General features: G+C 37.1%; 3 protein-coding genes across 4 annotated transcripts; all 3 read right to left on the bottom strand.

The window, feature by feature from the left end:
- Positions 1–188: 188 nt before the first annotated feature.
- On the bottom strand, positions 189–11609 carry DDX47 (DEAD-box helicase 47). Its single transcript, XM_087918609.1, has 11 exons — positions 11462–11609; positions 5464–5557; positions 4894–5082; positions 4560–4631; positions 3644–3762; positions 3057–3128; positions 2835–2951; positions 2573–2719; positions 2175–2312; positions 1239–1309; positions 189–415 (listed from the first exon to the last, which is right to left on the bottom strand). The coding sequence occupies exons 1-11, from the start codon at positions 11522–11524 to the stop codon at positions 277–279; spliced, it is 1221 nt and encodes a 406-aa protein (XP_087774735.1). The 5' UTR covers positions 11525–11609; the 3' UTR covers positions 189–276.
- Positions 11610–16668: 5059 nt separating this feature from the next.
- On the bottom strand, positions 16669–20084 carry APOLD1 (apolipoprotein L domain containing 1). The gene is made up of 2 exons (XM_026697661.2): positions 20009–20084; positions 16669–18269 (listed from the first exon to the last, which is right to left on the bottom strand). Exons 1-2 carry the CDS (start codon positions 20009–20011, stop codon positions 17571–17573), a joined length of 702 nt encoding a protein of 233 aa, XP_026553446.1. The 5' UTR covers positions 20012–20084; the 3' UTR covers positions 16669–17570.
- A 1381-nt stretch (positions 20085–21465) lies between these two features.
- LOC113434459 (C-reactive protein) lies at positions 21466–24425 on the bottom strand. Of its 2 annotated transcripts, XR_015740492.1 has the most exons (4): positions 24231–24321; positions 23558–23605; positions 23150–23203; positions 22204–22250 (listed from the first exon to the last, which is right to left on the bottom strand). XR_015740492.1 is itself a non-coding variant. In XM_087918607.1 (3 exons), the coding sequence occupies exons 1-3, from the start codon at positions 24346–24348 to the stop codon at positions 21646–21648; spliced, it is 771 nt and encodes a 256-aa protein (XP_087774733.1). In that variant the 5' UTR covers positions 24349–24425; the 3' UTR covers positions 21466–21645. The 2 variants fall into 2 exon arrangements, 1 of the variants encoding a protein (XP_087774733.1); XM_087918607.1 differs by lacking the exon at positions 23150–23203 and having other exon boundaries at positions 21466–22250; positions 24231–24425.
- Between the last annotated feature and the right edge of the window lie 2015 nt (positions 24426–26440).

Raw genomic sequence — 26440 nt, 5'->3', positions numbered from 1 at the left:
AAAGCAGGAAAAAAGAAGCTTTTCAAATGCTGCGCATCTACGCGCTGCGTTTTTCAGCTGTCCAGGCGGCACAGCTGATGTTCCTTTTACACACAAAACATAGTCACCGAACCAGTAGTAACGCCGGTTGAATCCCACCCCTGCTTGAAACCTTGTTTGGAATTTGACTGCTCAAGCAACATACACCTGAGGCTGTATAAATGCTAGTATTATTCTCACAATTATGGGTGCAACAGCTACATTTCTACATAAAACAAACCCAGACCGAGCATTAAATCAGCCTACCATGCGAGCAAATCTCTGGGCTTCAGCCACACGCTCAGTCAACATCATGACCTCTTCCTCCTGAGAGGGAAAGGCTGGCAGCTTTTTGCCAATCAGGTGCTCAATGCGCTGGAAGAGTTCCACATCATACCTGGAAGAGGAGAAAGAATCTTACCCTATTTAATTCCCTGTCAGTTACTTGAGTGTTAAAAGCAACAAATTCACCAATATTTTTATGCTATTGATTCATTTTACTAATTTTACTTTTCAATCTTTAACAAAACAGAACTTTGTCCACTATATAGCAAAAATACAACTCATCCCCAAAGAGGCCCTGAGCCAAAACCATTCTGGACATTAGTATTATATAAGAACAGAGCAAATAATACCATAAACTATGGTCTGTCTGGAGCAGGGCTGTCAAACTCCCAGCCCTTGGGACAGATGCATCACGTGCTGGCCACGCCCACACCCAATATAACAAAGGGGGGAAAGTCCCGATACATCACATGACACTGATGTGACTATGTGAGTTTGGTACCCTTGGTCTGGAGGATTCTGCTGCAAATACTAGGCAGGCTATCTGCTCATCCAGGTTTACTCCTCAGTAAACGCATGCAGGGGCTTCACCTGTCAATTTATGGGCAGTCTACACAGATTAAGGCCAGGTGTAATGCAGAAACTTAATAATGTTAGGAAAAGCTATGCTTACATTATGTATGCTGGGAGGCAGAGCAATCTAGCATTGGAAGGAAGGAAGGATTAGCCCAACTCAAGAACTGTTCTCTCAAATCTCCTTCCAACCTTGCAGGGAGTGGGATGCTTCTCCTCCCCCCAGCACCCGTTTACTGCAAATTGTGGGTCCCTTGAAATAACCCCGCATTCCCCAAAGACTCTGTAGCTGGAAATCACTGCACTGTAATACATAAATTCTGATAGTGGCACAGCTGGAGTAGCACAAAATAATATCTTACTGTGTCACAAAGGTGATTGATTTACCAGATCGTCCAGCTCGAGCTGTTCTTCCTACTCGATGAATGTAATCCTGAAAGGAATCCAAAGTAACAGAACAAGATGGTGGACATAGGACAACCACTAAATGTCCCCAAAAGAGGACATTCGCAACATAAATGTCAATTATTAAAACAGACAGTTTTCCAAAGAAAGGAAACCATCTCAGCATTCTAAAAGCTGGTAAGGAGAAAAGCAAGTTAATTCCCTAAAAAGCAATACAGTATGCACAATTCATAGTGCAAAATGTAAAGGCATATGTGACCCTGCTGACATCTGAGATTCCAACAGGAAAATCTATTCTGATGCTGCTGCCACCACTAAAGGTGACAGTCCCATCAACTCACTATCACTGCTTCATACCAACCTATCTATAATTCTCACTCTTTCATTCAACCTCTTGCTAGCATACCTTTAGCCGTCTGAGCTTTAATATCACTCAATGATTTCTATGAAAATAGAAATCATGGAAGAACAGGGCCAAGAGCTGCCTATTTTCTTCTTGTTTATTTTATAGATCTTTTATAATTTCCCCCAATTCACAAACTCTGAGCAGTGTATAAAGAATAAAAACATAAAAAGCAACAACATTAAATCCACCTCCAAGACAAATGTTGCTAATCAATGAGGATTAAAGGCACAGCAGAACAGACTTGTTCCATGAACTTACAAAATGTTAAGAGACAGCAAGAGCTACAGGAACTTGGTGAGAGCAATATTCTGGGGGCCACAATAGAAAAGCCTTGCTGTGGGGCCCAGGTCTCTTAAACCTCACACAAAAAGTTCACAAAAAGTTCTTAATAGATAGGCAAATTCAGTTTCAAAATCTGTAATGATGCTTTTTTCAAATTCTAGGTGGCAGTTAGTCACACCTCAGCTAACAGCTCTTTCCAACTCACCTTGGAATGGGTAGGAATGTCAAAGTTTATCACTACATCAACATGTGGTATGTCAAGACCTCTGCTTGCAACATCAGTAGCCAACAAGATGGACCGTGCTTTAGCCTTGAACTTGTTCAGTGATCCTAATCGTTTATTCTAGAAGGACAAAAGAGCACATTAGCATTTACTTATCGGTTTTTCCACTTCATTTAGCATGGCAAAATGGAAGGTATGAAAGCATTATTTATTAATCACAATGTTTGAATGCGTCACACATAATCACATTGGGCAAAAATTTTTAGAAAGGGAAACAAATTTGAGGATGCATGCACACTTATTTGCTCTTAATATACATTTGTTACTTCATATAGTAATCCAGATTCTAGAAGTTTTCTTGCAAGCACATTAGCCTGTACCTGGCTCATTTGTCCATGGAGGGGAATAGCAGTAAAGCCCAAATTTCGAAGCAAGAGTGCCGTCCTCTGAGTATTGTTGCATGTGCTGCAGAATATCATGAATGAGTTGCCAGCAAGTTCATTCAGAATGTACACAAGGTAACTATCCTAAGAGCATCAGAAAAAGAACTTATATCAGGAAATATGAAAGGCAAAGGGGAACACATTTAAAAAGACGGCAAATACTAAATAAAGTCCAAAATGAAAAGGAAAATTAAATTACCTTGAACTTGGATGGAATAAAAATATAGTACTGCTGAAGTTTTTCAACTGTCTGATATTTTGAGGACACTGCACATTTCACGGGGTCTTTGAGGGCTGCACGCTGGAGTTTTTGCACCTGAGAATTAAAATTAAATTTGCAGACAATAATTCCACTGTACCGCTACCTCCCAGTTCTGTGTCATTCTCCTAAACAAATGCAAAGTGTCAAGCTGCCTCATACCTTTTTAGTCATCGTAGCAGAAAACAGAAATGTCTTCCTGTCTCTGGGAATTACTTTCAGGATCTTATCTACCTGTAAAGAGTATAGAGAATAGAACAGAGCACTGATCAATGTGTATGCATGTATGCAAAAGAATAGAGCACTGATCAATGTGTATGCATGTATGCAAAAGAATAGAACACTGATCAATGTGCATGTATGTATGCAGACCTATACCAGGTATGCCTGATGGAAGCAACAGAGCAAGAACTTTCAATTTAAGCCAAGAGATTACACTATTCTTCAGCAAAGAATGATGAGTTTAGCAACTGAAAAGGTTCCAGTGGGAACAGAAATTAAAAGTGGGTTCACTTTAGCAAGGATGTACTGGGAAGGGTCATATCCATATTAAAGGAACTTAATAAATCTACTTCCTAGGCAGCTACTTCTAAATGACCAAGAGAATACAGGTATACATTCGATATCAAGAAGGAAAACCTGAGAGGTCCCATGAATGTACATGTTATTTTGGAACCATATTTCTAAAAAATACCTGCTTAACAATACAATGAATCATGACTCTAAAATGGCAGGAATGGGCACCTCACCTCTGTTTCAAAATCCATATTGAGGATCCGGTCAGCTTCATCCATCACTAGGTATTTCAGAGCTCTAAGATTGAAGCCCTTTGTATTCTCAAGATGATCAATAAGACGACCAGGCGTAGCTACCACGAGAAAGATGTTATACGGGTTCTATATTTATTCATTTATTTGTATCTCACCTTTATTATTTTTTACAAATAACTCAAGGCAGTGAACATATAGAACACAGCTTCCTCCTCCTATTTCCCCACAACTTTGTAAGGTTGATCGGGCTGAGAGAGAATGGCTGGTGCAAGTTTACCCAGTTGGCTTTCATAGCTGATTATGGAAGACTAGAACTCACGGTCTCCTGCTTTCTAGTCTGTTGTGGCTCTTTTGGTCAACAGACAAAATAGGGCCATTGCTTCTCTATGCCAAAAAGTTTGAAAGCCTATCGTGAAGAGTATAGATCAAGCTAGAGCCCTAAATAGACCTGAAATTACATCGGCTTGTTGAATCTCAGCAACCCTGGGACTTGCTTCTAAATAATTTTAAATGAATTCCTCTCTAGGAAAAAGTAGATAGCTAATCCATTCATTCTAAGGCTAAATTTGATGAGGACATGCTATCCAAACAGCATATATCAGTTACTACTGTCCACAGGAAATTTGTTAAAGTGGAAGATAATGAATTACAGAAATTAAACTTAGATATTCAAAGCAAACAGAACGGCCAAAAGAACATTGCAAGTCATTGTGTCAGATATGTATTCTCAATTGTTATTTTTTTAAAATACAAGATCAGCAGTTAACTAGACTCATGGATCATTAAGGTGGCAAGGCAAGAGATGGGGAGTGCATCAGATGGTCAATTATATCTCCTAACCCTTATTTAGTATCTCACAGTTTTTATAAGATCAAATTGTAGGTTAGATCCTTACCAATAATTACATGGGGCTTCTTGGCTAGGGCCAGAGATTGGGACATCATGTCAATTCCTCCAACAATGACAGCTTAGGAAAGAAAAGAAAACATTAAATAATGCCCACCTTAGCAAGTCAATCTCAACACTATTCCACCCCTACCCAAACAGTTTGTATGTAAACAGGAACAATAGTTGCAAATTTTATGTATATGATAAAGAACATTTAGAACAACTAGAGGAATCTGTGTATCTTGGTAGAATAGTTAGTAAAGATGCTTTTGCACTTACTTATTCTCTTAAATTTCACAATGTTTTATATTCATTTGAAGTCTTGTAGCTATACTACTTACTGCTCTGGACACCGATGGAAGATCCAAGAGCCTCAAACTGTTCGGAGATCTGAAAGGCTAACTCCCGGGTGGGTGTAAGTACCAGAGCAAAGAAGCGCTGGGGAGTTTCTAATAGTGCCTGAAGGATGGGCAAAGCAAAAGCCCCTGTTTTTCCAGATCCTGTCTCTGCTAAGCCAATGATGTCCCGACCTATGAGGGAAAAAAGTGTCACATTCAACACCAACGAGGAAAAAAAAAGTAACATAGTAATACAAATTGACAGAACCAAAATTTTAGTTGAGCAAATGTACATACAGAGAACCAGAAGTAAGACGGTTCTTTTTTCACTTACTGAAGCATTTGGCTCTTCTCCCAAACGATCTTTAAAAACTGTACTTATCCTTACATTAATGTAGGGTTAGACTAAACAATGGAGGTGTGTGGAAAGATCCCATTAATAAATAAAAGATGCCATGCTGTTTAGCCTAGTTCAGAGTTGGAAATGCAGACATTGTTCTGAATAACACATTAAATCTGTATTGGAAACTTTCTTCCTTTCCCTTAAATTGCAGGTCCCAGAATCATACGTACCTTGGAGTGCAACTGGAATAGCTTCTACTTGGATCTTTGTTGGTGTCTTCCATCCTAACTGGCTGCATGCTTCACATAGTACATCTGTCACTCCCTGTTATTTCAAAGAAAAAAAAGGGAAGAAGCACATCTATGATGAGCAAGAGGCCACAGATCTGAATACAATTTCTGTGTCCAGAAAACTGAAAATTTTAAAGGACAATTATATTTTTATTAATGTATGTTTATAGCTTCCTGTACAAAAGCATCTGAAAGCAAATTTATACAATATAAAATAAAGCAAACCATACAATAATAAAGGAAAGGAAAAATGATTTATCGGACCTTCATACAGAGAAGGCTCGGGTAACGATATAGATTTTCATCAGCTTTCCAATGTAAGCTATAACAGTGTCTCATAGCACTAGCAATATCCCTTAGATTTATATACCACTTCAGTGCTTTACAGCCCTCTCTAAGTGATTTACAGAGTCAGCATATTGCCCCCAACAATCTGGGCCCTCATTTTACCAACCTCGGAAGGATGGAAGGCTGAATCAACCTTAAGTCTGGTGAGAGTTGAACTGCCAAATTGCAGGCAGCCAGCACTCAGCAGAAGTAGCCTGCAGTACTGTATTCCAAACACTGTGCCCCCGTGGCTCATGAATTTCAAGAGAGAAAACTGTCCAGAGTAAAATCCTTATCACAGAGAAAGCTTATCAACAGGCAAACATAATTGCATCTTGCAATTCTAGGCAGATGCAGGAGGACCTTGTCCAACAAAGAAAGAAATTGATCAAGACTGAAATTACAAAGACAATCCCATCCAATTCAGGGCCTTGTAGAGTTTTACAAGCTTACTGGCAGCTAATGTAATTATTTTTAAACAAATTACTATCTTTAATAATATTATTGTTTAAATATTAGATAATGAATTATTGAATTGCTCAGATATCCTTCTTAAAAAAAACATGCAGTTGGTATACCAATCAAAGCTGCCATAACTACTTGATCCTCCAGTGTCAGCAATGATTTAGCAATACCTTCAACTACATATTTATTCTTTCTGACGAAGTGCAATCTCATAGAAAATTCCTATCTCTGGGAACCACTCACTACCTCTTTTCCTCCCATCTTGTCAAGGAGATAGTGGAACAAATGGCCACACTTCAGAGTGGAAACCACAAGGATTTATTAGTTCAAAAAAAGCATTAACAAAAATGATCCAAAGAAGAAGAAGCAAGCCCAGAGGACAAGAGTAACAACCAGAATGCAAAACTCCTTTGCCCCAATGGAACTCAGAAATATTTTCAGGCCCTTGTAGATGAAACAGACTCTGAAGAAAACCACACAATGCAAAATGGGATTGCTCCAAAGCCACATTATAGTCACGTATTCCAAAATCCAGTCCTCATGTCAGACAGAGCTAAATCTACAAGTGACAGAGTCCTATTTTCAATCTCATACAGAATCAGAATTCTCCCAGCCCCTCCTTCTTAGCAGAGGAAAAAGTTTTAATTCTTTGAGAACTATGGAAGAAACTTGAGTACCGGCGCTGGAAAATGGAGAAACCTAACAGTGTTCCCCTGATGAAGGTGGGAATCTGAGAGAAGCTCAAAAAATCCATGAAGGCAAAAAGGGACTTGTGCATCAAGAATCTGTCTCCTGGGAATTGGTAAACAAGCCCAGAGGAAAAAAGAGTGTTATTTTTTATCTTTTTTTTTTCTTTCTCTCTCTAGGTTGCTAGTTAAGCCTTTTTATCTTGTGGTTATATTTTCTCGGAAAACAGAGAAAATTCTGCCCATCTATCATTAGCTTTCCCCCCCCCCCCGCCCCCATCAAGCTAGATCCAGAAAGTATTTTTTTTCTATATGCACTTCTTGTGAACTAAAATATAAGTAGCAGACTCTCTTCGAAGATCTTGCCCAGCCATGTTAAATGAAGCAAATTAGTGCCATCTTGTGATCTGTCTCAAACACTACATTGGTTTTTTAAAAAAGTAAACACTTTTACTCTTTCTTTTATTTTACTTAAAATAACCTGATTCTCTTTCTCTTTTACACTGGTCTGTCTTCAGAAAGGAAGAAAAAAAAGTGGTGAAACCCTCAGGAGGTTTTAAACTGAATTCTTGGATGGGAAGAAGCAATAACTCTACAGAGCTTTAAAACTGTGTAACATAAAAATGAGAAATATTAATGAAATGGGATCCTTTCCTTTATTATTAAGTGCTATTGCTATATGAAATAAATAACAACAATAAATAAGGTTTAAATTCTTGGTACAGAAAGGCAAATAGGACCTGGAGTGTGGCCTTCCATGACTGGAAATAGCAACTGAATTTGTTGAAAAGATACATATACAATAGAAACAGCGGTTGCACTATCTGTAAAAAAAAATCTATTCCTGCCAAAATCCAAATGAATTGCTCCTCTGCCTTCAGTCTATTTGCAGAACTGGTAAAAGTACTTCAAGATGAGTGTGAATTCCTAAAGAAGGAAACACTAAAAACATACTTGCAAACAGTTGTGAGGAGGAAAAATGGAGAACAGCAGAAATCAATGTCATTACACAAATTTAGAAAATATCTGAAGACAAAAAGCACATCTAGAAAATTGGAAAAGGATGAAGTCCAGGTCACAAAAGAAAAATATAGACAAATATATGGAATTATATAGCTCATGTCAGGAAAACTAATTCTCAGAAGAAGCTGTGTTTAGTAAGAATGACAAAAAAGACACATATATATAGATACATCCAAAATAAAAGGAAAAGGAAAAAATCTGTATAATAGCTGCTCAATGAAGACATAAAATTACTAACAAATCACAAAGTAAAGTCAGAGCTATTCAAAAACTTTTATTTAGGTTTAGTAATCTCCAAAATATTGTTTCACCAGAAAAATGTGATATGATGGCACTGAAGGTTGAGACAAAAACATGATCAAGAAATATTTGACTAAATTTAAAGTTAAAAAATGCAAAGTTAGTTGACTGGAAAATGCTAGTTGATGGGAAGTGAAGACCTCCCTATATTCAAAAATGGCCATAAACTACCGGTAGAATCAATGCAATGTTATTTTCTAAAAATCTAGGACAGATCATAAAAGGATCAATTTGTAATCACCTTTAAGACAATGGAATAATTTATTAGCATTGATTTGGAAAGAAGAAATCTTGCCAGCCTGTCTTTACATCAACCTTAATAAATAGTAGGACTATTGCAGACATAATGAATCTTGATGACAACAAAGCATTTGACGAAGTATGCTATGACATGCTGATTAAGGAGCTTACAAGCTAGTTAAGTGTTAGATGGCATGTCAATTAAATCAGTACATATCTGTCTTTGAAAATTATACACAGAAAGTTCCCATTAATGATTCCTCATCACATTGGACACAAGGTTGCCAAGACTACCCATAAGATTCAGTCCCAAAATCTCTATCTGTCAATATTTGTATTAATGACTTGGATGAAGAAGAGACAATCCTTAATAGATCCACTTACACAAAATTGAATGGGATAGCTAATACCCTGGAAGACAGAAATAGAATGCACACAATTTTGATAAAATACAGAAATTGACAGAGAGTAAGAGAATGAAATTTTACAAAAGAAAAACGATGTCCTCGAAGGAAACAAAGATCACAGTCACAAATATAAAATGGGAAATGCCTAGCTTGGTGATAGTTGTGATACGGGATATACCTCTGGTCACAACCATAAATTGTTCCATAACTTTGGAGATTTCTTCATCTTCTAATATTTCGTCTTCAAGAATTTCTGGGTCAGGGGTCGTGTTTGATCACTACCCGAGTATGTGTTTGTGAGCAGAACAGACCATATGAAACAATGGATTCCAACTGTATCTCGGGGGAAAAACTTAATACCAAGTACATTTTGACACTGGGGCCTGGAAAGCTATCTTCACTGTATGTATTATAACATAATTTTAAAAACCATCTTAGATGATTTAATTTGGATTCATGCAGTATTCAGGAGATTGAAGTCAGTGGCTAAATGGTTCTAAAAACCTCAGAATAATGGCAATAGTAGGAAATAGATTTAGGATCATAAGAGAAAAATGTTTTATTTGGATTTTCCATATTGTTTTGACCACTTTCTTTCCCCTTTCTCATCCTGATGCATTCCACAGTGTCTCTAATGTGGTTCACAAAAAGACATCAATTTAGAGCACAGCCACATCTAACTGAAATGTAATGAGGAAGCAGACTTCAGTACTACCAGAATATTAGTGACAGACAGCCTATATGTAAATGTTTGAAACTACTGATAAAGCATTCTATGCCACTCTACAGGATAACTGTCAGGGTCTAGACTCTAGAGGTACAGCAACCTACTTATTTGTTGAAGCCTATCCCTACAACTAACAATAGAACTAGTATAACAGTATCCCCAATCCTTAACTCAAAAATACCAGTAAGATACCATGATTAATGGTATTAAAAGCAGTTAAAAGGTCAAGCAAGATCAAAACTCGTATTTCCTATCTATCCCTGGAGGTCTACTATGACTAAATTTATCTCCAAACCATGCCAAAAACCAGACTAACAAGAGATATGACCAAGTCTCTCAGGACATTTGCAATTGCATAACCATTATTCTAACTATTTTGTCTTCATAAGGTTGTTTCTGGAGCAAATGATAGTAAGTCTCGATCACCCTAATGAGACCACACTTGGATAGCTACCTGTATGCATGTATACAATAATGCTTATTAAGTCAGCTTTGAAATGAATCACATCCCTGCATAGCAGTCTCTTTTAACTTAGTTTACAACTAGAGCACTTAAGATAAAGAGGAAGAACACCTGAGTTTAACATCAGAGGACAATCAAGAATGATTCTATAAGGATGACTGGTTCTTTTTCTCTATTCCATCAATACAATCACCATGTCTGGCTTTTGTAAAATTTGAAAGAATACTTTAAAAAATCAAAGTCTTGAGACAAAAATTAAATGAGGCAGTGCCCCACCCTATGACTTGTCTTTGTATTTATTGTATTCCAGAGATTAGGGTGGCATGTGTATAGGGGTATGTGTATATAAAAATAAAAATCCCTTCTTGCCCCTAAGAGTGGTATATCTTCCTCAATCTCAAGTTCTTTACCAGAGGCCTGGAAGTCTGAAGGTTCCGCACCTTATCTTAGCTGTTCCTAACACTGCACTGTTTTGGACAGAAAGCTATGATGTTGTTGCTGGGATCAGCTGTAGCCATTGTCCAGGCTTAGGAGTCACAGTCTCGAGTGCTCCCTATCACTACTGGCATCACTTTGGCCTTTACTTTCCACATCCTCCCTAGTTCCACCTTCAGGCTTTGGAACTTCTCCAGCTTCTCATATTCCTTCTGCCTGATGTTGCTGTCACTTGTACCACTACATTTATCTCCACAACCATCTTCTGGTCTTCATCTATTATCATGATGTCTTGTTGATTGGCTAGTACCTGCCTGGCCATCAGCATATGGAAGTCTCACAGGATCTTAGCCCTCTTTTTTTCCACGACCTTCTTGTATGATATCACATCTGAACTTGGGAGGTTCTATCTATCCCATATATTGTGCAGATGTTTCTGTAGACAATGCCAGTTACTTGGTTGTGCCGTTCAATACATGCTACTCTTGCTTGCATCTCACGCCCTGCCACTGTGTATTGGACTATCTCTGAGGCTTCTCTGCCGACTCTGCACCTGGGATCCTGCCTAGTGTGGTAGACCCCTACTTTTAGAGATCTGGTGCTGTGCTGTGAGATTTGGGGGAGGGGGAGGGTGTTTAGTGTGTGTGTTGCCATAATAGAGTTTGTTTCTTTGAATGTTATGGGGGGGGGGGAGACAGAAAAAAGAAACAGTAAAACAGACCACTAGAAAACTAGATACGATAGCAAGTCATTCACAGAGAGTTAAAATGAAGGAGAAGCAAATAGAAGAAACGTCAGACACTACAAGAGGGAGGGAGATGAAGAGACAATAAATAATAAAGTTAAAAAGAGAAAACCCACTCACCAGTTGCTTGAAAGTTTCCGCGATCTCTCCCGTGTCTTCCCCGTGCTCCACGACCGACGCCATGTTCTGCTTCAACTTTAACCTCAGAGATAGCGCGAAGCATCTTGGGACTGGGAGTCCAAGTGCTTACATTTGTCCCTCCCACTCCGGTACAGAGAACACACCATTATCTCAAAGCCTCCAGGTTCGGAAAGATGGATGTATTCGGATTACGGGTAAAAACGTTGAACCACTTCAACATAACCGTTGAAAGGCTTATTGGATTAGTCTCTAATGTTAATGCGTCTCTTCCCCACTCGCCTCCAGCGCAGAAGTAAAACTTTCGATGGACAGGAGACTTAAACAACATTCTTCCCAAAGATGGGCGGCTGTCCCACTTTACGGCAAGCCTAGAATTCCTACGTTCAGCAAATCTTGAATTTCTTCATAGATTTATATGGGATGTCACAATCGGGTTCCCTGCAGATTATGTCTATTACCTATGGAGATGCAAAAATCTGGAAAACGGCAGCAAGCAGCAAAAAGGGATACAGAAAACTCCACTGCAGTTTTCTGCCACTGTTGATCATCCGGATTTTTGGAACTCAGAAATGAGTATCTAGATTAGTCTTTTAAATGGAAATCGGAGTTCTCGATATAGAAAAAGAGGCGCCTAATTCTTATAATCTCTTTTCCCGTTGCCCAAAGCTCCTGTGGGAAGGTCTGGAGTGTTACAATACAGAATACCACTGATCCCAAAGACCGCTGCCAAGAGATCGTGGGGAAGCAGAGTTAAGTACAGTAAAATAAAAAATAAATGCTTCCTAAACCCAGAGAAGCAAACTCTTAAATAAAGCCCTTTTATTAAGTCCGATCAACTGAAGTGAAACAAAACTGTTAGCTAACTTCTGACTCAAAAACTTTGATGACTTTTAAAAATTACATACATGTAAAGGAAGCTGCTGCAGTGTTTACATTATTTTGCATTTTCCAGAACAAATGTAGAAAATTATGAAATGGTATTGTATAAACATTTATTTCCCCAAAATGAACAACTGTTTTGAGATTTTAGAAAGTTTTTCTAAGCCCAGATATGCATTCTACTAGTTTAAGATAAAACTGCTAAGGGAGTCAATTGTAAATATATTTATTCTGAACTATCAAATCTATGTGGATTTATTGGGACTTATCACAATACTTAGGAGCAATCAAGTTTTTATCCCAAGTCAAAAGAGAAGGATAGTTCTGGCTGCTATGCATAAGGAAAAAATGTAGGATCCTTGGTGCTCTCAGCTTGGTTATTTTCATTACCCAAATAGGTAATAACTGTGCTGGAAGGGAGTGAGATTTGCTCTGTTTATTCAAATGGTTCACCTTGTCAGTATTTGTGGAAGCATTTTTAGTAGTTCCTTGATTAATCTGTTGTTTACTGTTTGTCTGAATTGGTAGTTCCTTGACTGGAGTATAAAGTAGAAATGTTACATATAAATGATCCAGTCAGCTTTTATGCTTATCAGAGAATTAAAATTCATGGTCTCCCGGTTTCTAGTCCAGCACCTTTGCCACTACACCAGAATAGCTCCCATTTTATTAATTTGTTTCTTGCCTTTATAATATTTATAAATAACTCAAGGTAGTGAACATACCTAATACTTCTTTGTCCTCCTTTTTTGGCCACAATAGCAATCCTATGAGGTGAGGTGAGCTGAGAGAGTGACTGATCTAAGGACACCGAGCCAGCTTTCATGCAAGCTTTAGTAAAAGGCTATAAAAACAGTTATTTGATCAAAGCACTTTTATTCTAATATAAGGTGTATTTATTGTACATATTTACAATGCACATGTAATTTGCCAAGGATTTATAAAACTGATATACCTAGTGATCATAAGTTGTCATAGATTCGAATGTGATTTTTACAAATGTTTCTCGTTTTAACTGCCTTATTTACATGCCCCCTTTACTCTTAATTCTCTGAAAAAAACACATCTGAGATTTTAGTCTCTTATTTTTGTTCCTTATTATCTAAGGAGAGATTGTGTGGCACTTTTTAGGGCCTATCCTACAAACAGAAATTAGTAGCATTACTTATACACGATGTTTTATTCATTTAGTTTTATTCACTACTTTCATGTATTATATATATACAGCAGTTTACTCCCAAATTCAGATCTCTCATGTGACCAGGAAATATGCTGTGCAGGGAGTTCACGTAGGCTAAAACATATCAGGAAGTGTATCCATAGCATGAATACTTTCCCAATTAATGGGGGGGGGGGGAATCCATCTTAGCTATGTGCGTGACCACTAAAGAACTATGACGTACCTGCATCATCAGTTGCTGGTATCTCACAGTGCCATATCCTCTTCTTGTATAAGAGCAGGAAATGTGTTAAGAAATCCAAACAAACTTACAGTGTGTAACTTTCTTAAAGTCCAAGCAACACAGTTGCTGTATAGTTACAAATAATATTGTCACCAATTTATTAGTTATAATTATGAAATATTTTTTTTTGCCATGTTTCTGCAACACTTGCCAGATAACAATATTTTCAAACAAAAAACAAAATTTGAAGTGGTAACATATACAGTGACCAAACATCCACCAATCATTCATGGATTATCATTATTCAAAAAGGAGACCCATATACAGCCTTATCTGTAGGGTTTTTTTCTCTTATTCTCCATTTTTCTTAATTAATCTTTCTACTTACATAATCTTTCTGATTTCTCTGTTCATTCTTGGTCAGTTTCTTTTTTCGCATACAATATTTCAAAAATCCACAATATCCACCTTTCCTTTGAGTTTTTCTTCCTTGTGCTGGATTAGTCTCCAAGAAATTTGCATTAGTTAGACCTGTTTTAGGCATTTATACTTGGCAGTGTAAACTGCTTGTCATATTATCTTCCCTTTGTATAACTTTGGAATCGCTTATGTATGCCAGCAATCCATAGGAACATGTGATACTAGTGTTTAAATGTCCAATACAATGCAGTGTGGCATCAGAAATATACTGTATCTTTGTTAGCTTTCTAGATCAGTGGTACATGTTTCCCTTCTTGGGCTTTTTGTTCATATTTGCTTGCTCAGTAGCATTCTTTCTTCTTTAGGTGTTTGAAAATACAAAGCACAAAAGGGAGATAAATGCATTCATTTGGTCATTCTTATCTTTCATTAAAGGTGAAAGTTTATAGTGAAACTAGTGCCACCATTGGCTGCATTCCATCACAACCATCTCCCTCCCTCAAAGTATATGTCACTAACATAACGTGTGGCTGCTGAAAATTAAATGAGCTGACCAATGCAGCATTTTGTTTAAAAATGTGAAAAAAGCTGCTTGGTTAATAGTCATCTGGAAATCCTATGGCTATGAGATCTGGATTTCAAGAATCTAGACAGCAGCAAAGTGCAGAAAGCTAATGCTTTCTGCTTTTATCTAGTAGCCATGCTGATTTTTGCAACTCAGATCCATGAGCTCACAGGTCAGTGTTTCTAATCTGAATTTCAGCTACAATACTATATTAGTATCAGAAGCGTCTGCTTAGTATGTGGCAAAGTATTACCTGCATAAATTTCAGATAGACCATTGTTTGGGATCTCACTTGGTTAATTATTATTTGAATAAATCATAATATGAAGCATTTGGACAAAAGGTCACGCTTGGTTTTAACTTTATAATAAGTGTTCTCAGAACAAGATGTGTAGAAGAGCGGAAGGAAGCTTTGATTAAAAAAAAACTAGGATCATATTATGATCATGGAACTTTATTTACCCCACTGATAATTTCTGCTGAATTTGTATATTTGAAGATGAAGAAAATAACGCCAGTTATCATAATTATTTTTCCAAATATCCTGAATTCATTAAGATGTTTAGAGAGTTGCTATTTCTGAAGTAGAATTTTAAGAATTGGGGAGAAATAATACAAATAACAAATAACAAAATTATTTCATATTTGTTCTGATTTTTATACTGCATTGGGATTCTGTAGGTTTCTTGATTTTATAAATTACTGAAATAACTCAGAGATCATAATGGATGCATTTTGCTTTCCCACAGTCAGGCAAAGAATATGTCAGATTTGCAATAATGTCTCCACAAAATATACCTTACACACTCACATATCTTGGCTCTCATGCATTTAAATTCCTTCATTGCCATCACTTATGGAACTTGAGATCTCACAAGATACTCCTTACTAATACAGAAAGAAATGGGAAACATCATATCATCTCTGGTTTGACAGCTTGATGGCTTAGTTCTCACTACCAATAAGCCCAAGCTGTGTCTTTGGGCACATATGACTGAATGCTCCCCCATACGAAAATGTGGATTAGAATTAAGCTTACATGTATACCTCAAAACATTTTCTCATTCTTCCGACAGACATGTATGGTCATCTTTGCCTTTTTTTCCCCTCATCCTTTCTCTTTTAGGGAGTCTGCTTCCAAATTTATCACATCACAGGCAATAATTTCCAGTTGCACATGACAAAATTTACAGAACTGTCATCCATTTGCAGGGATATGGGGGGAGGGGTTGTATTACTACCACATTTGGGCTGCAAATCTTCAGATGACTCTATCTGGTGTCCAGATCTGGGAGCTCTATTAGTATGAAATTATTTGCATAAGTATATATAGATGTGTGAAGAAGTTCTCTAACATGCACAAATCAGTCCCAAGTAATTATTAGTTTTTCCATGTAGACAGCTGAATCTTACAGGTTCTTTCATGTTAAATGAATTTCAAACAATAAAATCATGGAAAGTTTTCATTACAGTATCCAGTTACAAAGCAGCAACTCAACTCTTCTGTTATCTTTTGATCCCAGCATGCCTTTTCCTTTGTGAAAGAAATTGGGGGGGAAAAAGAAATGCTTGGCTCATTGGCTTTACCATTGTGAAAAAGTCTTTGAGGAAAGTTTTCCTCCATCTTTGATTCAGTTTTTTTTTCTAGCCTTCTATTCAACAATATTTTCAAGCTACAAAACTGATGATTAATCAATTAAGTGAATTGGAGCATCTAATTTTTACAGTGAAGTTAATGAATATAAAACAGTTTTTATCAAAAGATTCAATCTGCAAAGGCTTTTCTTAAAAAATTATTTTTGCACATTCTAGTAAAATGTTTCTGAATATAAATGCATATGGAGATGATCTCTTAAAAATAATGCTTCAAATGAAATTTTAACAGAATTTTGAAAAAAAAAACTTGGTTTGCAATCTAATTTTTATCTAGCTTCTTTATTATATCTTTTGAATGAAAATATTGGCAAAGAGAATGACTTCAAGCAATTTAAAGATGTTGTCTCTGACACAGTGAAGATATTTTATCTTGTGTTGACAATGTTCTTATTCTTTTAAACAAAGAGTTCATTAATATTGGCCCATATAAATAAATATAAAACTACATGATATTCTGGCATGTGTGTGAAAAGAGTATATGAAAGATAGCTATGAGAAATGAGACAAAGATTGTAAAGTCTAGAAATGAAAGTAAAGAAATAATTCAGTTCTAACCCTACTTGTAGGGAAAATTTCCATCTGCTATGAGAACATCATAAGGAACAGTTCAAAAATATTTAGGCTTCATTTATCTATCTGATTCTCACAGTTCAACAGGTTTTAGACTTGCCAAATATTTTTGTCTATGCTGGCATATTCCATCATGACCCCTTGAGCATTCAAATACAATTACTGGCAGAACTTTGAAAATTATTCCTGCCTATTTTTTCCTACTATTGTTAAACATTAATTGAAATTTCATGTGTTAAGGCAACTTCAGCTTACAGTGCTATCATTTCAGTCAGACATTTGGAAAACTTTTCCTACCTAGAAAACCCAAATATGGTGCTTTGTGACAAACAACTTCCCTTGAAATGTGCTGAAAGTATAGACTACAACTGATACAACCATGAATTCTGCATGTTACGTTGATTAGCAAAAAAACAAAACAAAATAGAAGGGTGCAGATAATTGCAAATCATAGGAAATGTGTAGAAGAATTCCAGGGTACATAAAATCCTAATTTTAAATTACAGTACCAGTATTAAGCAGTTTTATGCCCAGGTTTCATTTTTTCAAGAAGACTTGGTGTTACTGCAGAGTCCTTCTGACCATTGATTCCATGTCAACATACTGATCCTTTTATCCTCCAGGAACAGGCTTTCCTACTTTCTAAAAGCTTGCAGATTTCATCCATATGTCTTTCACAGACTTCTATGTTTTTGGCCAGTTTCTGGATTTTTGCCTTAAGGAGGATATGGCTCACTTTTGTCACCTCTTCTGTGTGCTCAGGCACCAGAAAGCCCTGAGGACCGCAGAACACCAGGAAGCAGGCAGAATTATAAAGAGCAATAGACACATTTTTTTCAGTCTGCAATAAGAAAGGGTCGGTGGGATTCCAACTGCGGCGCAGGAACTCCAAGCAATTCATTGTTTCCTTCATCTGACTGTGACAAGCCACTGCAATCTTTTTTACTCTTTTCACCTCCTTGGAGTTACAGAGCACTAAAGAAAGGTCTGAAGTCATGGAAACAGCCCCCCCTGCAGCCGCCACTCCTAAACCCACCCCAGAAGCCAAGAGGGAGGCTCCTAGAGTTGCAGGGCTCAAAGACAGCCCTACTATGGCCATAATTGCCCCTGCTGCACTTAAAGAATTTCCCGTTAGATGTGCAATGAGAGAACATCTGTTCAGCTTATTGAGTCTCTGTAATATCTTTTGGAGTTTCTTGATGTGGTTGCACAGCCGGCTTTGCTGGTCAAGCAGTGTGTTGTAGAAGCGACATGTAGGATCGAAACTGAAGGGGAAAATACCATACTCCATAATCTTCATGGAAGAGAAGGGAGAATAAAAGAAGGTCACTAAGAAAGACAATCTCATATTTTAACCAAGAGACATGCAGATATATCTGGAATCCTAAACAAAGTTTGCCCTCCTCAGGAATTCTGAGAGTTCCCTTGCTAATATATCTGGAGGGCAGCAATTTGGCAATTTACTTTTAACCCATTCTATAAAACTATCTCTCTTTGTTCTATTTTAATGTAAGATTTAAGCCCTTGCCCCTGACTGCTCCAAGACACTTTATTCTTTTTGGTATCACTCTCTAAAAATAATTCCTAAAATCTTGACAAGCAAATATTTTCATGGACTCTTTTGTAGCATCCTTTGAGAGCTATGAAATGACTGCATTCCCTTGTAAATCACCAGAAAGAAGCATATAACCCTAAGTGAAAACAAACATGATCTATTTTAGACTTCAACTTTCTCATGTACATACTGTATAACTTTTCCCCACTATTGAAATACTTCATCCATCTTACTCAGCAGAATACTATACAGGAATTTGATAATTCCTGTATAATTTGATAATTTGCTAGCCCCAGTAACAATCTGTTATGCTATATTTACCTGATTTTTAGTCTCTACCACTCACCTTACATCTCAACGATAATAGATGATGATGATTAACCATTTATGATAACTTTGATGTTGCCCTTGGACAATAGTGAAATAAAGGAGTGGGGAGTATATTTTAACACTGGTATAGCTAAGATTGACTGTCTCATTCCTAGGCAAAGAACTACATGAAAGTGATGTTATGGGGATCCAGCACAAGTGCAAAGAAAGAAATGTGAATAGATAAGGGTCTTAATGTGATATTGAATTACATTCCAAAGATATAGAATTGATCATTTCATGGAAAGCTTTAGCTTTTTCAGCCTAGGGACACAGCAAAATGATAAATTTAGGTGATTGGAAAGAAGTCTACTCTCCTGATTTTAGGAAATGGATTCAGGGTACAAGTTTGATTTTGAAAAGTTTATGTTTAAAACTGAGAAGGTGATATAGTATATCTCCATGTCAGTTAGATTTAATGATAAGCCTAAGGACTGAATTAATTTTTACCATAATCTGGTGTGTGTGTGTGTGTGTGTGTGTGTGTGTGTGTGTGTGTGTGTGTGTAGTCTGGGGTGTGTGTGTGTGTGTATTTTGTCACATTCACTGTATAATCACTATCTTTTTAAAACTAGGATTATAGTTTTCTATATTTCACCAGTAAAACATAACCATTTTTTATATTAAAAATAAACTTCTTCCCCTTCCCTTCCAAGTCCAAGAAAGTAAATTGCAGCCCAAGACATCATTACATTGCAGAAGATTTGCTGGATACCTTTGAATGATAATTTAAAATAAAGTAGAATAATAATGAGAGCCAATTTATTAGTGGTTAAGGTACAGGGCTAAAACTGGGGAACTGTGAATTCTAGTCCTGTCTTGGGCATAAAACTAGCAGGGTGATCTTGGGCCATTCACTTTTCTCACCACTGGGAAGAAAGAAAAAATCTGACCAAATAAACTGCAAGGATTAGTTCAAGCAGTCACTGGGAGTCAACACTGAGCAGAAAGCACAAAAGAAGAATCGCTGACTTAAACTGTGTGAAGTGGGTTAGTTAGCATTCTTTTTAGGTAAAGGAAATTATTTCATAGAAAAGCAAGGATCAAAGTATCTTCAATGAAATGTTTGAAAAGTTTTCAAAGATTGAAAAAGTAATAATTCCACCTACCATTGTTTTCTCTCAGACTGGTATTCTCAAGAATGATTCTCAAGCTGTTTTGGGACCAGCTTTATATATACTTTCCACAACCCCCCTTTGCTCCAGTGGGATTGCTTTGCATCAGACCAGAAATCTGTCATTTCCTGGCACCCCTACACACCATCCTTCCCCTGGAGATTTCAGAAGGATATGACACTGAACACCGGCTATAGAGACAAGTGCCGCTCCTATTAGATTCAGGAAACCATCTTTAAACTGTGTGTTTGCTTTTTCTAAAATACATCTACACGCATTCACAAACATACACACTACTGTTCCTGACTCTAATCAAATGTGGTCATTTCCCAAGGCTAAGACTCTACCCTTCCTCTTCTTGAAATAACTGGTGACATCATTCTTTCATTTTATGGGACTTTGTGCCTTCCAGGCAGGTGACTGAGTTGGCAGAATCTTTTCAGAAAGTACAGAATGATCTCATCCAATCTTCCAGGGGAATCTTCTAGTTGAATTTCTGTTTCTTTTGTAAAGGAAAAATGTGTCATGGGAATACTACTTTTGATTTCCTGGGATACACCAGGTCCAGTTATCTAGCTTTCAAAAATGCATATAGGCACCTATTGCATCCACTCTTGAAAGTTTCAAAAAGCCTTAGACAACTTTCCTCATTAAAGGGGCAGACTTAGTGGTAATGAGATAATTCATTCATTTATCATTAACTATCCTGGAGACTGCTTGGACATGTCTGTAATTTTCTTGGTGAAATTTTTCAGAAGTGATTTGCCATTCCCTCCTTCCTAGGGCTGAGAGAAAGTGGTCTAAAAAGATCACCCAGTTGGCTTTGTGCCCAAGATGAGATTAGAATTCATGGGATCCTGGTTTCTAACCTGAAGCCTTAAGCACTATACCAAACTAGCTCTAACTAAAACACAGAAAAGGAAACAGCAAGAATGAATGAACAACTTTTAGTGGAGGGAAGTAAGAAATAGATTTGTGTTGGGACCAGTGCTTGTTAATGCTTAGAATGGATCTTGGCTTAAGGAAAGGCAATGAGCTGTTTATGTTTGTGGATGATATCCAACTTTTCAGTGTTCTGAAAACCAAAATGATATAATGGTAATGTGGGAATGACCTTGGGAGACAGAAGGAAGTGCTGCAGATTGGACAATCATCATGTACAGATAGTCTTGCTTAGCAATTGTTTGAAGTTAGGATAGACCCCCCCCCCCAAAGTTTCTGATGGCCTATTCCCCCACCCCCTGCCCCCCCAACCATGGTCCTGTGACTGCATTTCAGACGCTCAGCAATTGGATCACATTTAGGGCCATTTGCAGCGTCCCACAGTCATAGGGCCCATTTACCTCATTTCTGCTGAAAAGTTCTTTTTCCTTAAACTGCAACACTAGACATGTCTTTTTATATTTTAGTTGGCCATATCAAATGAGAAAGAAAAATAAGCTTTTTCAAACTTGTTATTCATAGGACAATTTTATTTATTACATTTTCATGGGTTAATTCAAGGAATTTAAACAGTTACAAAGAATAGTTACAAACTAAGAACAAAATGCTCAGTAGTTATGTTTCAACATTTTAGATTTCATATCAATATTGCTATTCGCTTGCTGTCCAATGCAGTAGGACAGTATTTATTAGCTCTTAGGCAATACCATCACATTACCTATAATTTTATATGACAATATGTTCCAATCAAAAATGTTTCCTCTGGGGAACTCATGGGCCTGGGAAACTTTCTGTATGTCATGTGATTTCAGTATATAATCCCACATGTATAGATCTGTTATTTCTCCCACAAAATATGGTTTTTGCTGATCAGACATATTTTGTGCACCTTGATCCCGTCCAAGCATTGCTGTGCCACCTGCTTGCAGAATGTGTCCCTTATTATGCACTTTTCTGATACTACTTTTTCCATTTATCCAAAAGGCTGTAAGGCCAGATACTGACTCCCAGGTGACACAGATGTGGCTCCCCAAAGTGCTAAGATCAGGAAGAGCAAACCTCACACTCCTACCCCCCATGTGTAAACCAAAATAGCCCATTGCTTCACGCAAGATTCTCAGTTCATCACTTTGAGAATGGTAGGAGAAGATAATTATTTTATGTTCATCTAAATAGTCAACTACAATCCTCATACAGAGCGTGAATTCCCTCAAATTCAAAGACTGCATTGGGGATATGATCACAAAACTGCCTTTTGCTTCATTGGGAAAACTCAGAACTCTGCCTTGTAGACCTAGAAGAGAGAACATCATCATGACCTTTCAAGAAGCACGCTAAATCAAGTGTTTTTACTTATGAGTTATCATAGAGCTATAACTTACATAAACAGTAATTAGCATTAGTTATGAAAACCATTACATATTATATAAGTATGATTATCAACAATAGACTGATGATACCAGTCTATGCTCTGAGGTAGACAGGACATACTGTCAATATCAAGACCCAATGTTTGTAGACTGTGAGGGTATGGATGGGATATAAAAAACTTTAATTCTACCAAATCAAGATAGAGCTACTATTCGTTCACTAAAGTTCTTCATTGTCTAAAGTGTTCTTCTTCATGGAATGGTACTATCTTGAAGGAAGAAGGGTCTTCCTGGAGTAACAGCTATTGCTAGATGTGCAAGTGAAAATCATGGCCAAGGAGGTCTTGCCTAACTTCAGTTTGTATACCAATTGTAGCCATACCTGGAGTGACAGGATGTTGTGGCAATGACTCACATCCTTATCATCTCTCATTTGGACTATTGTATGCAATACGTGAGATTGCCTTTTAAACCTGCTTAGAAGCATGGTCTCAGTTGGTCCAGAATACATCAGCCAGTTGCTGAAGGACATTCACTAACATGACCACAATACATCTGTGCTCTACATTGGTTTCTGGTACCTCCAGTGTAATGACAGTGCTGCGGTTTTTTTAGCTTGAAAGACATATGTGATATTCTCTTCACCTTGAAAGACCAACTTTGATGTCCAAGTGCTTACAGGACCATCTTTTCTATCCAATTTTGGCCCACTTGAACATATTCAACTTGAACATCTCAGAACCACCTTGTTATTCCACACATTTTTTAAATGATAGAGGTTGGGAAGAATTCATAGAGAAACTTTCATTAGGAGTATGCTTACACTTTGGGGTAGCCTCCCATCAGAAATTCAATCCTTGCTTACTCTGCAGGCTTCCTTTAAATTGATAAAAACAAAGTTACTTTGGAGGTAGTATAAGTAACAGTGGGGTATGATTTGATTCTATTTAGCCTTTTGCTACGGATGTTGTATTGCATTTTTGCTAAGAGTATTTTCTGATTCAGGTGAAATATAAATCAAAAAGCAGCAGCAGTAGTAGTAACATATTGCCACCTTTTTGATCTGACACTTGTTTTGCATCTTTCCAGCCAAGCAAATCAGGGACGTCCAGTTACTACCCTTACCCTATGACTGCTGTATTCACCCACATGCCCTAGTGACCTGTCAGAGATCCTCTGATTGGCTAATTGTGAATACATCTGGGCAAAGGTATGATGACTATGCACAAACCTGAGTCAGTGTCACTGTCTCGAACAGGACTCCTTCCTCCACCGTGAACTGTAAAAAATGAAATGTCTGAATGTCTACTATTCACCATGATTTGACAGTATCACTACTCTGACCAACTGGAAATGAAAGAGGGTCTCTCTCCTTTTCTCTCTCTCTCTCTCTCCCTCCCTCCCTTAAATGCAGATTTAAAATAAGAAATATAGGCAATTTGTCTCCTAAAAGTCCCCTAATCTGATCATATTGTGCTGGAAATGTTTATAGCGCAACTTCAGGATAACTAAGGGTTATACCTTCAGCCCAGTAAACTCCCACTGTTGCAATACAGCCCCTACTACCTGAATATTTATTAACTGTATAACTTTTACCTCCTTTTTCATGAAGTGAAAGTTGTTGTGAAACACTAGATTATCTTTCTATTTGTCTGATTATTTTGCTATTGTGATTACCCCATAAATACAAGAATGCACTTCCCTTATCTCAACAAAACAAGCAACCGTCAATACCGTCAGTTAAATGTATATGCATCTTAGTCGATATTTTTCTTACATTAGATGTCTGATGTAAAAGCAAACATCCCCGTTGTGTTAAAATACAGTACAATACAGTAAACACAGAACATTATATAAGCCATACATCCTCTATTCATAACTGTATTCACACAGTTTCTACTTACCTATATGAAGCCAGGGATGTGCAAGCACCTGCACTTCGCAGACTGTTAGGTATTCATATCTCCCAGGGATTGTGATGGTTACATATTGTCCTTGCATGCCTCCACAGTTAAATGACATTGTTTCCCCACGTCCGATGCTGTTGATTGTAGCACACCTGCCAAGGGGCCAGATTGTTATTGAACTGCAGACTGGCACAGCATGAATCTGAGTCCCTGAGTTTTATGTGTGAGCCCTATCAACATTCATGCTAAGAGAAGCCATGATTTCCACAAGATTCTCAGAACAGATAGGGAACTATATCTGCCATAATTACATATCTGCTAGTAATCTCTGTTCTCTCAATAATGGTCCTTGTAAAATTACACTGTGCAGTTTCTTTTGCTTCTAGAGTAAGTAGAATAAACTATTATGATGGTACATATTGGCAATCTTGTCATCGACTTGTAAATTAGTTACGTTTTATTGCAGATGCACTAATTCACAAGTTGAAATTTTATTTATTTATTAAATGTATTGGCTATCCATCTTATCACAGGGTAAAGTGATAAGATACATTTAGATACATTGGTGCACTGACCAAACATCGATTACAAGCTATTTAATATGTAACTCAGCTTCAAAATATTTAACCGTTCCAAAAACAATTGCAGTTTATTAATGTCAACATGCAACATCTAACCAAAGGATTAATGAGTTTAGGAAAAGCTTCAAGTTTTCCAGAAATAAAAACAACATGAAGTAAGAAAAAGGGCTTGGGTCTAAAAAAACAGTAAAAATTGAATCTCTTCAATTGCTATAGAATGCTAACTGAAAAAAAGATAAAAATAATTAGTAATAAAATGCAATATTTTGAAAATGACCTAGCACAAACTATAGCTACAGATGTGGCTATAGACATCTGGATGGCTGCTAAATACCTGAAAAGTTCTATGTCTGGATTACACAGTGGTGTCAAGAGCAGGCAGTGGATGTAGCTGCATGTCAAGCATTGGAAGGGAAGTTTAATGGGGATTTCCAGGGAAGGTATGGCAAACTGAAAATGGCCAGCTGTAGCAAAGACCAAGAAACTGGTTAATAAAATGGTTCCCTGGAACCTTCCCACATAAGCAGAGGATGGGAAATTGAGATAAGTGAGGATACCTGCTCCTCATAAGGAGATCAAAGGACAGCTGTTTTCCACAGCTGCCATATGATGAGATTAACTATCTTGCTTGCTGTTGTAAACACTTGCTGTTGTAAACACTTTTAAACACTTGAAAACACTTTTAAGTTCACAAACTTCACTTTCTAATCACTTTCAGAAATTGCTCATTAACTACTAAGCTATTAAAGCTCCATGTGTTGACAAATCTGAAAATGCTAGATGAGTATGCCTTCAATCCCAAATGAAAGAAAAATTTAATGTTAAGCTTAAGAATTTAAAGAATGTAAAATAAGCAGCAAATAGCTAAATAAGGTTTTGATTTTAGAACGGGGCTAAGGGAGCAGATAAAATTGAAATATTGTAACTTTTATAATAAGATTTTTAATTAATTATAAAGAATAAACAGCTGCTCACTGGAAATATTCTTTTAAGCTTTTACAAGACAAAACAAGCAATTTCATGAATTCAAATATTGGACACTAGATGGGGCTGAAGGTTAGAGGAAAAATTTATAACCTGAAAAATGTTGAAAACATTCTAAGAATGAATATATTGAAGAAGATTTTTGAAGACTGGAATCAGAAATAGCCACAATCTCAACAATGTCTATAATGATGTCTGCTTCTATGCATAGACTATGTCCAAAAGATGTTATAATTGAAATGAAAGATATAGAACAAATTTTAGATGACAAAATATAGTATCAAAGGTGGACTTACAGTTGACAGACTAAGAAAATTACTTAAAAGAATTATTTTGGGCACCCAACAACTAGGACACATTTACGGCCATTTGCAGTGTCATGTGACTGCATGTATGACAGTTCAGCCAAAAACTGGCATTTACCAGTTTTCAGCAAAACCGGTACACTGATTCATTTAATGACTACCACAAAAAGTTGTAAAATTGATTTACATCATGTGGGTGACCCAGTTTAGAACTGTCGCGATTTATGACCATGATGGGTAGGCTCTATTACAGTTATAAGTCAAGGACTCTGTGTTCAAAAGACCACAGAGAAAACCTGAAATTCAATGTTTTGCAACTATATTGTGCATATCATAC

This window comes from Pseudonaja textilis, unplaced genomic scaffold (genome assembly GCF_049901715.1).
Source record: "Pseudonaja textilis isolate UNSWEBS1 unplaced genomic scaffold, rPseTex1.2 PTEXCTG148, whole genome shotgun sequence".
In the NCBI taxonomy this organism is placed as follows: Eukaryota; Metazoa; Chordata; class Lepidosauria; order Squamata; family Elapidae; genus Pseudonaja; species Pseudonaja textilis.
Note: the sequence above shows the minus strand (reverse complement) of the source record. Positions and strands in the feature narration are given on the sequence as shown.

Coding starts and splice junctions, on each gene's coding strand:
- LOC113434459 (XM_087918607.1), bottom strand. CDS start 24,348: ATGTCATTTAACTGTGGAGGCATGCAAGGACAATATGTAACCATCACA. Junction 23,606..24,230: donor ACATCCCTGGCTTCATATAG/GTAAGTAGAAAC, acceptor CATTTTTTACAG/TTCACGGTGGAGGAAGGAGT. Junction 22,251..23,557: donor AGACAGTGACACTGACTCAG/GTTTGTGCATAG, acceptor TCTCTCTTCTAG/GTCTACAAGGCAGAGTTCTG.
- DDX47 (XM_087918609.1), bottom strand. CDS start 11,524: ATGGCGTCGGTCGTGGAGCACGGGGAAGACACGGGAGAGATCGCGGAA. Junction 5,558..11,461: donor CGGAAACTTTCAAGCAACTG/GTGAGTGGGTTT, acceptor TTGAAATAACAG/GGAGTGACAGATGTACTATG. Junction 3,763..4,559: donor GAAGCCCCATGTAATTATTG/GTAAGGATCTAA, acceptor TTCTCGTGGTAG/CTACGCCTGGTCGTCTTATT.